At 38.6% G+C, this 11,860-nt stretch overlaps 1 protein-coding gene across 1 annotated transcript; it reads left to right on the top strand.

Moving 5' to 3' along the window:
* Positions 1 to 6,340: 6,340 nt before the first annotated feature.
* Positions 6,341 to 10,362, top strand: LOC130564912 (E3 ubiquitin-protein ligase TRIM39-like). Its single transcript, XM_057351401.1, has 5 exons — positions 6,341 to 6,931; positions 7,019 to 7,114; positions 7,181 to 7,543; positions 8,672 to 8,687; positions 8,819 to 10,362. The coding sequence occupies exons 1-5, from the start codon at positions 6,356 to 6,358 to the stop codon at positions 9,364 to 9,366; spliced, it is 1,599 nt and encodes a 532-aa protein (XP_057207384.1). The 5' UTR covers positions 6,341 to 6,355; the 3' UTR covers positions 9,367 to 10,362.
* The last annotated feature ends 1,498 nt before the right edge of the window (positions 10,363 to 11,860 follow it).

Raw genomic sequence — 11,860 nt, 5'->3', positions numbered from 1 at the left:
CCTGTTCCCCTCTTGATTTATCCCCTTTATAATGCCCTTGTGTTTTCTGTTCTGTGCTGGTTCATTGTCATTCGTGTTATTTGTCTGGTGAGTTCTTGTTCCCTGTCAAGTCTAGTTTAGTTAATTGTAGTCCTTGTTTATATCTCCAGTCTGGTTTCAGTGTAGTTAGTCTTAGTCCTGTCTTGTCATGTCGTGATCTTCCCTTGTTTTATTATGTTACACCCTCGTGGGTTTTTGTTTTGTTTTATTATTAAAATGTCTTGTTAACCCCTTACCCGCTGTCTGCATTTGGGTCCTCTGTCCTTGCACCTCACCAATTCATGACAGAATGAACCAGCCATTCCAGGACCCAGCAGACAGAGGATCGTGCGGGGTGGTTGATGCCACCGGGTTCCCCTCCAGGGTCGGAGCCGCCGGACTTCCCTCCAGGGTCGGAGCCGCCGGACTTCCCTCCAGGGTCGTGGCCGCCGGGCTCCCGTCCAGGGTCGGGGCCGCCGGGCTGCCGTCCAGGGTCGAGGCCGCCGGGCTCCTTTCCAGGGTCGAGGCCGTCGGATTCCCCTCCAGGGTAGAGGCTGCCGGTGTCCTGTCCCACCACAGATCCCCTGGCTCTCCAGCCAGTCATCCAGTCCGGTGCAGCCGGCAATCCAGCCAGCAATCCTGTCCGTGTCAGCCGGCAATCCAGTCCGTGTCCTTGTGTGGACTTTTATGTTCCCCTGTTTTGCCTTTGTCTGGACTTCCTCCTCGGACTCTTGTGTTTTTGTATTGTATTTATCATGTTGCCTTTTTTTTGTCTGTGTCGTTGTCTGTCTAGTCCTGTTAGTTGCCTTGAGGAGCGTCAGGTTGCCGCTCCTTAAGGAGGGGCTTCTGTCACGGTTCTGCCACGAGACCAAGAAAGACATGACAAGAGAGGCAGAACCATGACGGAACCCCATGTTTCATGTGGAGGGAGTTAATTTTGGCCCTTTTGGCTTGCCATACTCTCTCCGGTCTCGTCTCTGTTCCCGCCCTCTCATCTCCTCGTTATTGCACGTTTATTGTTTCATGCCCTTCACCTGTTCCCCTCTTGATTTATCCCCTTTATAATGCCCTTGTGTTTTCTGTTCTGTGCTGGTTCATTGTCATTCGTGTTATTTGTCTGGTGAGTTCTTGTTCCCTGTCAAGTCTAGTTTAGTTAATTGTAGTCCTTGTTTGTTATCTCCAGTCTGGTTTCAGTGTAGTTAGCCTTAGTCCTGTCTTGTCATGTCGTGATCTTCCCTTGTTCTATTATGTTACCCCCTCATGGGTTTTTGTTTTGTTTTGTTTTGTTTTATTAAAATGTCTTGTTAACCCCTTACCCGCTGTCTGCGTTTGGGTCCTCTGTCCTTGCACCTCACCAGTTCATGACACATGCTCCAGATCGAGATCGTGAACACATCTTCTGTTCTCCTCTCAGATCTCTCATGGAGTAAACTGTAATGTCCTGATTTCACAAATGAATGTCATGAGATGATGTAGGGCAGTATTATCAGCAGCAGCAGGATGAGAGTTAACTGTGAGGACACATCACCTCCTGTACCCTTGATGTTCACGCTGAACCTTCAGTCCTCACAATATCTAGATCATAGACAATAGATCTGGCATCCAGAAATCAACCATGACTTTTTGTTCAGTTCTAATCAACTTTATTTAAAGTATTAATTCAACAATCACGAGCCTGCATTATTAAGCAATAGACCTGTAGACTTACGGAAGTGGGATAAAGATCGATAACGTAGTGCTGTTTCCGCTAGTAATCATCTAATCAGACCTCCGCTTCGACTCCTGCGCAACACACACACGTGTACATGCAGGCGCGTGCTTATAATAATAATTTCACGTTAAACGTAATCACGTTAGCTTCTTTAAAAGCTTAAATTGATGCTCTGTTGTGATCAACTGCACAGCAAAATCGCCAGTGTTAAAAAGGTCAAATTAACACTCACAGTGTTTATATAATCCACACCAGAGTGTGAATTATATATACACGGTGCGTGTTAATTTGACCTTTTTTTAACACTGGCAATTTTACTGTGTGATCTCATTTATTATGTGCTGTGTGTGTGCCCTTTATCATCACCATTAATATCTATAAACACCAAAAATGAAATTACTAGAGCACAAAATTGTTTGCAAGAGTAGGCCTACAAATTTCATCATCTAGTCACTTAATTTTTCTCTCAAAATACCACCGCCAATAGTATTAAAAAATGTGACTCTTATTATTTTTAACTTTTCAGAAAGTGTTATTTTGTATTATGATAATTCGATATATTAAGCTATGTGTATATATACCATAATGGCATAAAAGTCATATTGGTTTGGTGGGTTTTAATTATGAGCCCATCTTCTTTCAAGTCATTCCATGATCCATGTGCTGGTTACCACAGAGTTTATTAATGTCACATGTAACATCACACTTGGTTGCTTACAAGTTATAGCAACGTATCAAAATAATATGTTAAAATGACTTCAACTAATTTTTTAAAAGTTTAATTGGCTGTTTCATTATAGCTGACTCCACTGTATCTACCCTATATAGACCAATCTTTTGTTTGCTAACAGTCTGTGGGCGGAGCTGAACTGGTGGCAGAAAGCATCTAAATTATTGTTCTTATATAACTAACGTTACATAATTCATTTTGCATTTGTGTGTGATAAACTGTATAGAAAACCTTACCTGAAATAAAATAAACACAGAGAAACGAGTATTCCAAATGATTTATTCAGTCCAGCCTGTTCGTTTAATGGCTTGTTTAGCTTAAAATGTCATATTCAACAACGGAATTCCATAGGAAATAACACCATAATTTTTGCCATTCCTATTCTGATATTCAATAACACTAAAACACATTTTTGAAGGAATTGTCTCCTACGTTTCGTTCATTGCTTTGTTTCCACTGTTTTTCTGCCACCAGTATGCACGCGCAGCTGGCAGTGACGTTATCGTGACGTCGACTCCAAATTGGTCTATATGAGCTTTGCACATGTAAAAGTAAAGAAAATAATTTTTACTTTAATAAAAAAATGATGATGTGAATCTCCTTAATAGTTTAACTAAAACAGCTTGTGTCCATTCAGCTTCAAAATAATTTACAGTAATGAGAATAAATCATGTTCAATTAATATAATCTATTCAAGTGAATGATTCATGTTCAGTTACAGTATTACATTGTTTCTTTAAGTTAGTCCAAAGTTATGTTTTTTCAGCGTATGTGACAAACTGAAGTATTTGGATGTCTTGAGGCTACTTGTAGTCAAATACATACATCCACTATATTGAGGATTGTCCCAGATGTACCTGCCACCTGTACAACAAAACATGCTTTTTTATATTTAGCTAGTTTTACACCATCTGTAAACCTGGTTTACTTGTTTTTCAGTAGTTTGCTAATATTCGGGTAAATGAAAGTAAGGTCTCACCTGAAGTCAATGTCGGGTCAGTGGTGATAATTTCCTCATAATACCAACATTCTTCAAAATATCTTCTTTTGTGTTCTGCAGAAGAAAGAAAGTCACACAGGTTTGAAATACAAGAGGGTGAGTAATTGATGACAGAATTTTCATTTTAGGGTAAATTATCACTTTGAGGCACCATATTGAATAACCACAAATCTCTTGAGAGTGACGATGAAGGGTAAGATTTTACAACTTGAATTTTGGTCTGTTCTTTTATCTAAATCATTTTACTTCGGATTTTTACCGAATACTATAATGAGATGAACATAAAGAATTTATTAACGTTTTTTTATTCATGATTTTTTCAACAGTTCGAGACATCTAAGCAAGTAGGCTATATATGTTTTCCATCTCATTCAAGCTTTAGTGCAGCTCATTTTGAACGTCACGGATCAAATGGTTCATCATTTGGAATCAGGTGAGACCTCAAGCTTAGCTATTTTTAAATCAAATGATTTGGTAAAAAAGTACCAGAGAGGTGGATTGTGGCACGATGCACAAAGTTACAAGGATGACATGATAAAGATTGTAGACTGTCTGAAAGAAACAGCCAACAGAGAAAACCCTTTAGTGCGGCCTAGGTGACATTGAAGTCCAAAAGTAGGTCTGGCTCCTTGGATGTCACCCATTTTTGAGCTTGGCCAATCACATAATTAACATGTCATTAAATTTCAGTTTGCTCCCAGTTTCCAAGGGAATCAAGCATCCTGATTTGACAAATGATAAAAGTTATATTTTCTTCCTTTTCTTTATTAAAATATCTCACTTTAATCATCAGCCACAAAAAGCCCTCACACTTCATCACGAATGTTGATTTTCATGATGTCTCACCTATTTTACTTTTGTTGTTTTGTTGTTCATTTCCTTTAGATGATTGATTGTTTTGTGTAATCATATTTTTGTACAGGAAAAATGTTCAAATGTGTGGTTTTTTTTTTGCACTTGTGTGTTCCTACATAGCTGGTGTCCATTAAATAATTGTGTCCATAATAACCTATCAATAGAAATACTCCAGTATTTTTGACTGTTGAAATAAGAACAAATCTGGCACATTTCAAATGGAATCTGCAAAATGAAAAATATATTTGTCTGAAAATGTCTCTCTGTATTCAGAATGTTTTTTTGCTATTTGAACCATAGACACATTTGAACCACTAGCGTGCACTCTTACATGTTTTGCACATAAAATAAAACGCGTGGAATGTACAATTGCTTAATTTGTTCATTTTTTATTATAATATGCTTATATTCCTACACTGTACAAATGTTTATATTTCTGCAAAACACATTTACATTTTACGACTGAGGTCATCGGAGCAAACAAGCGCATGATTCAGCAGCGCCATCTGGTGCTTAGGAGAGTAACTGCAGGTTGTCAAATGACAAACAGTTTCAAGAAGTCAAAAGTCTGTTCATTTCTTTTCAGCCAATTCATGATGCTAAACATAGCAATAGACAAATGAATTACACATTTTTACAAATCCAAACACATTTAATTCAGAAAGTTATATGAAACTTACTTTATACACTAAGGGGCGGTTTCCCGGACAGGCCTTAAACTTAGTCCCAGATTAATTTAAATGTTAGAGGTGTCTTGATCGACAACAATACTTAAAATATATCAGTGCGATTGTGTTGTCTTACGATGCACACCAGTGAGGCTTTTTTGTAAAGTATGTATTTAAAAACGACTTAAATATCTTAATTTAACTAAGGCCTAGTCCTGGCTAAAACTAATCCCTGTCCGGAAATCCACCCCTAAGAGTATAAAATGGCTAGATTTAGTATTTAATATTAGTATTTAACTAAAAAAAATGACTTGACTACAGCCCTGCTATGTGTCATATTTCTATGTGGTTTTTACAACCAGAAGCTGTGCAATGTTGTGCCTACAGTGATTCTAAACACAAAAAAGTAAAGAAATAATGTAAATAGGATCAGGATGAGGGGAGAGAAAGAGAGCTTTTCATTTGAAACTATTTGTCATATTTCTCACCAGAAGCTGTGCAACGCTGTGGCATCATGGGAATTGTATATAAGATTAACACATACTAAACACACCTCATACAGATCCACATTTACATTTGCAGCAGCTCCACACAAGTGAAAATGTGGGAGGAGCTACAGTATGACATCACCACAGGTGAGCGAGACCTTTCAGTGAAAATGAAACTAAACTGACGAATAACAATCTGCAAGTCTTTAAACACTTTATTTCTTCAAAAGCAAGATATCTGAGACTTTTAAAGACGTACATGATCACAGCTGACTCATTCACAGGTAACATGATGAAATATATGAAAAATTCCTCTGAACAAGTTTGTAATGTTGGTGTTTTGTTCAGTGGGGTGTGTGTCGAGAGCACATTAGACGAAACCAGATTAATACACGAGTTAAACTAGTTAAACTAGTTTAATCTACACTGAAATGTTAACAGAATTTTATTAAGCATACTGTAGACTGTTTTATTGTAACTTGTAAGCTCTTCTAAAGTTTAGTGTTTGTTGTTATTGTGTCACACGACTAACAGACTTAAAGAAACAGGAAGTGTGTGAACTACAGACAGAATAAGAAACATTTTTTGCAAACACTTTTTTAAAATGTGTTTTATGCTCTGAATTATGGCATATACTGTAGTTAAATCTGTTTGATGTGATACTGTGAAATGTGATTTGTGTTGTTACTCTTTTCTAAAATGATTTAAAGAGAAGACGTGCAATGGCAGAACCAACATCACCAAAACCAAGAAGGACGAGGAGACGCAGTATGAGTGATCCTCAATGTAAGCGCCGTCCTCTAACCACTGAGCAACAGGAACACATCTCATGTTTACAGTCTTATTGCATTATTAAAATGAAGAATCTGTCTGTGATAAACATTCATGATTTCTCTGTGTTTCTCAGTTCTGTCTTTGTCCTGTGTTTGTCTGACGGAGGAGCTTCAGTGTTCTGTGTGTCTGGATGTGTTCAGTGATCCAGTCAGCACTCCATGTGGACACAACTTCTGCAGGAGCTGTCTGAAACAGTGCTGGGACATCAGTCTCATCTGCTCGTGTCCTATGTGTAAAGAAACCTTCAGTAAAAGACCAGACCTCAAGATCAACACCACACTTAAACAGCTTGCGCTGCACTTTAAGGAAAAGTTCAGTCTGACAAGATCTGAAGTTCTCTGTGACATCTGTGATGAAAGAAAGCTGAAAGCCCTGAAGTCCTGTCTGGTGTGTCAGGCATCTTACTGTGAAACTCACCTGGAGCCTCATCAGAGAGTCCCAAACTTCAAGAAACACAAACTGATGGATCCTGTGGAGAATATAAAGGACTATATATGTCAGAAACACGAGAGACCTCTGGAGCTCTTCTGTAGAGATGATCAGACGTGTGTGTGTGTGTTTTGTACCGATGGAGACCACAAGACTCACAACACTGTTCCTCTAGAGGAGATGAGTAAAGACAAGAAGGTTTGAGTTAATAACAACATTAAAACATGATTTAATAACCTGTTTACCTGTGATAAAACGTGTCTGTGTGTTGCTGTCTGTCTGCAGACTCAACTGAAGAAGACACAGACAGACGTTCAGCAGATGATCCAGGAGAGAATCAAGAAGATTCAAGACATCAAACACTCAGCCGAACTCAGAAAAGTGAGTTGAAGATGTTTGTGTTATAAATAAAGATGATGAATGAGAATGTCAAGCGTGTTGTTTCAGAGAAGCACGGATGAGGAGAAAGCAGCTAGTGTTGAGGTGTTCAGCGCTCTGATCAGATCCATTGAGAGACGTCAGACTGAGCTGCTGGAGATGATGGACGAGCAGCAGAAAGCAGCAGAGAAACAGGATGAAGATCTCATTAAAGATCTGGAGCAGGAGATCACTGAGCTGAAGTGGAGAGACAGTGAGCTGGAGCAGCTCTCACACACTAACCATCATCTCTACCTCCTACAGGTCAGTGTCTCTACAAAATGGCGGACAGGCCGATCATCCAATCGTGACAGAATCGTAATCGCACGATCCGGCATGACACAAGGAATCCGTAGACACCGAGATCTCGGTTTTCTGACAAACATTTCAAAAGTTACGAGCAAAAAAAACATTTTTCAAATCTCGCGACCTATAGGTGGCGCTGTTCCACATTTTGACAAGGACCCCCAGTCTGAGGTGTCGATGAAGCGTACCAAGTTTCTTACCGATAGATCAATAAATGTTTGAGATACGGCCTAAGATCCATTTTTGGGTCAACTTTGAAAAGTTTGCAGCGTCGTAACGTTTGAGCAACAGTGAAAATATCCATTCCGGAGCATCTCTTATATGCGGCTCTGTCTAAAGATCGTCTCTCAATCATTCACAATTTCTAGGACTAGAAGCGAAAAAACACAATACTGTACTTTTCAAGACTGCCGCTACTGTAATGGGTGGAGTCATAGTGTAAGGCATGGAATGCCATGAGTGTGAAGAGTGCGTGACGTGTGCCGAGTAGAATTTTTGTACATCAATGGGTACAAAAGTTACAGCCGTTTGAAAAGTGCATTTTTGAGAGACCCCATACTTGGTCACATGACTCATGAGTACCACCATTTTCATACGTATGGTTCATAGGGCTACCATTGGTTAAGAATAATAATAATACTAACAAGAACAATAGAGGCCCTAATAAAGTGTGATGTACTGTATGTAGTGCAACTTAAAGCAACAACGGCTCGTTGTTGCTTTAAAGTGGTTTAATATATGTAAATATATAAAAAGAGAAATAGAGTATAGTTTAAACAAAGATTTACCAAAGCAAAATAAACATTTAAGTAGCAGAATAAAGGGATATAATAATATAATGTTATGGACATATATTGGAAGCATCGGGTCGGGCAGATTCATTGTTTTCTCTTATGTTGTGACAGGCAGACACATATTGTGCAGCTAACACACATGCTCTGTCTCTCCTGCTGTAGATTGACTCATCCCTGTACAGACCTCCACACACCAAGAACTGGTCTGAGATCAGTATGAAGATACTACACTCACACCTCTGAGACTCCTCTCGAGACTGAGTTGACGTCCTCTGAGATGTACTGTTTGAGTGAGTTTGACCATAAACATCTGCTATAGAAATATAGTTACAAATCCTTGTTATCTGTCATTGGTTATAGGTTTCTTAGTTAATTTATTCATGATGTGTTATTGTGATTTGTGTTGACAGTGTTGAGGAAGATGCAGCAGTATGCAGGTACAATGTGTGATCTTCTCTGTTCTCTCACATTCACTAACAATAATACTTGACATACACATACTCACCTCTACAGTTATAACCACATCAACATCTTTATATCGATTCATATTCTCTGATCTCTCTCTCAGTGGATGTGACTCTGGATCCTGATACAGCTCATCCAGAACTCATCCTGTCTGAAGATGGAAAACAAGTGAAACCTGGAGACATTAGACATGAACTCCCAGATAATCCAGAGAGATTTGATAAATGTGTCTGTGTTCTGGGAAAAGAGGGATTCTCCTCAGGGAGATTTTATTTTGAGGTTCAGGTGAAGGAGAAAACTGAATGGGATTTAGGAGTGGTCAGAGAATCTTTTAACAGGAAGGGAATGATCACATTGAGTCCTCAGTATGGTTACTGTTCTGTGTTTCTGAGGGATGAGAATGATTATTGTGCCTGTGTTGTTCCCTTTGTCTCTCTGTGTTTGAGAGTGAGTCCACAGAAGGTGGGGGTGTTTGTGGATTATGAGGAGGGTCTGGTCTGTTTTTATGATGTGGACAACAGATCTCATATCTACTCTTTCACTGGTCAAACTTTCACTGAGAAACTCTTTCCATACTTCAGCCCATGGCTTAATAATGAAGGTAAAAATTCAGCCCCACTGATCATCTCACCTGTTCATTACAACAAATGAATTTACACACATACTGTAAAATACTACATAAAATCAAAGTTTTGTAGAATAATAAATATTTGTGGAAAATATCACCCCAATATTATCTCTCAAAATCTGAAATGATTACAAATTGAATTGTCTACAAAATATGATTAATATTTTCACACAAATGTTCAATGATCACCAAATTAAACTACAACTGAATACATTTCTATAACTGTCTGATTATTGTCTTTCAGCTTTAAATTCTTGTGCCAGGTTTGATATTCAGATCTCAGGTTTATTTTCATATATAGGTTTCTTTTTTAAATGTAAGATACTGTGTATATATATAAGTTCCTGTTGATCCGAAAGTTACTGTATCTTCAGATTTGAACAAATGAAAACATTACAGATAATTAATTTGTGCTTTTTTAATCATATAAAAGCCAGGTTTGAACAGACATCTCTATTTTCCCATCCCATTTTGCATCCTTTTGATATTAAACATCTAAAAGGTCTCTTGAACTCGTCTCAACTGTTTTACTAAATGACCCAGCATTTTTCTATCAGCATCAACAGGTGAAGCAGAGACATGGAATAACAAGAAGCTTTGCTAAAATGTTTACACGCTGTCATGGTTCTGCCACGAGACCAAGAAAGACATGACAAGAGAGGCAGAACCATGACGGAACCCCATGTTTCATGTGGAGGGAGGTAATTTTGGCCCTTTTGGCTTGCCATACTCTCTCCGGTCGTCTCTGTTCCCGCCCACTCATCTCCTCGTTATTCCTCGTTTATTGTTTCATTCCCTTCACCTGTTCCCCTCTTGATTTATCCCCTTTATAATGCCCTTGTGTTTTCTGTCCCGTGCTGGTTCATTGTCATTCGTGTTATTTGTCTGGTGAGTTCTTGTTCCCTGTCAAATCTAGTTTAGTTAATTGTAGTCCTTGTTTATGTTATCTCCAGTCTGGTTTCAGTGTAGTTAGTCTTAGTCCTGTCTTGTCATGTCGTGATCTTCCCTTGTTTTATTATGTTACCCCCTCATGGGTTTTTCTTTTGTTTTATTATTAAAATGTCTTGTTTACCCCTTACCCGCTGTCTGCATTTGGGTCCTCTGTCCTTGCACCTCACCAATTCATGACAGAATGAACCAGCCATTCCAGGACCCAGCAGACAGATAACCTGGAGACATTAGACATGAACTCCCAGATAATCCAGAGAGATTTGATAAATGTGTCTGTGTTCTGGGAAAAGAGGGATTCTCCTCAGGGAGATTTTATTTTGAGGTTCAGGTGAAGGAGAAAACTGAATGGGATTTAGGAGTGGTCAGAGAATCTTTTAACAGGAAGGGAATGATCACAATGAGTCCTCAGTATGGATACTGTTCTGTGATGCTGAGGGATGAGAATGATTATTGTGCCTGTGCTGGTCCCCGTGTCTCTCTGTGTCTGAGAGTGAGTCCACAGAAGGTGGGGGTGTTTGTGGATTATGAGGAGGGTCTGGTCTGTTTTTATGATGTGGTCAACAGATCTCATATCTACTCTTTCACTGGTCAAACTTTCACTGAGAAACTCTTTCCATACTTTAGCCCATGTCTTAATAATGAAGGTAAAAATTCAGCTCCACTGATCATCTCGCCTGTTCATTACAACAAATGAATTTACACACATACTGTAAAATACTACATAAAATCAAAGTTTTGTAGAATAATAAATATTTGTGGAAAATATCACCCCAATATTATCTCTCAAAATCTGAAATGATTACAAATTGAATTGTCTACAAAATATGATTAATTTTTCACACAAATGTTCAATGATCATCAAATTAAACTACAACTGAATGCATTTCTATAATTGTCTGATTATTGTCTTTCAGCTTTAAACTCTTGTGCCAGGTTTGATATTCAGATCTCAGGTTTATTTTCATATATAGGTTTCTTTTTTAAATGTAAGATACTGTGTATATATATAAGTTCCTGTTGATCCGAAAGTTACTGTATCTTCAGATTTGAACAAATGAAAACATTACAGAAAATTAATTTGTGCTTTTTTAATCATATAAAAGCCAGGTTTGAACAGACATCTCTATTTTCCCATCCCATTTTGCATCCTTTTGATATTAAACATCTAAAAGGTCTCTTGAACTCGTCTCAACTGTTTTACTAAATGACCCAGCATTTTTCTATCAGCATCAACAGGTGAAGCAGAGACATGGAATAACAAGAAGCTTTGCTAAAATGTTTACACGCTGTCATGGTTCTGCCACGAGACCAAGAAAGACATGACAAGAGAGGCAGAACCATGACGGAACCCCATGTTTCATGTGGAGGGAGGTAATTTTGGCCCTTTTGGCTTGCCATACTCTCTCCGGTCGTCTCTGTTCCCGCCCACTCATCTCCTCGTTATTCCTCGTTTATTGTTTCATTCCCTTCACCTGTTCCCCTCTTGATTTATCCCCTTTATAATGCCCTTGTGTTTTCTGTCCCGTGCTGGTTCATTGTCATTCGTGTTATTTGTCTGGTGAGTTC

This window comes from Triplophysa rosa, linkage group LG1 (genome assembly GCF_024868665.1).
Source record: "Triplophysa rosa linkage group LG1, Trosa_1v2, whole genome shotgun sequence".
Classification (NCBI taxonomy): domain Eukaryota; kingdom Metazoa; phylum Chordata; class Actinopteri; order Cypriniformes; family Nemacheilidae; genus Triplophysa; species Triplophysa rosa.
This window is presented reverse-complemented; position numbering and strand designations above follow the sequence as displayed.

What these genes read in the sequence shown, in the direction of transcription:
- LOC130564912 (XM_057351401.1), top strand. Translation starts at nt 6,356, where the DNA reads ATGATTTCTCTGTGTTTCTCAGTTCTGTCTTTGTCCTGTGTTTGTCTG. An exon ending in AGATGAGTAAAGACAAGAAG is followed by an intron (nt 6,932 to 7,018) that starts GTTTGAGTTAAT and finishes GTCTGTCTGCAG; the next exon opens with ACTCAACTGAAGAAGACACA. An exon ending in ACTCAGCCGAACTCAGAAAA is followed by an intron (nt 7,115 to 7,180) that starts GTGAGTTGAAGA and finishes GTGTTGTTTCAG; the next exon opens with AGAAGCACGGATGAGGAGAA.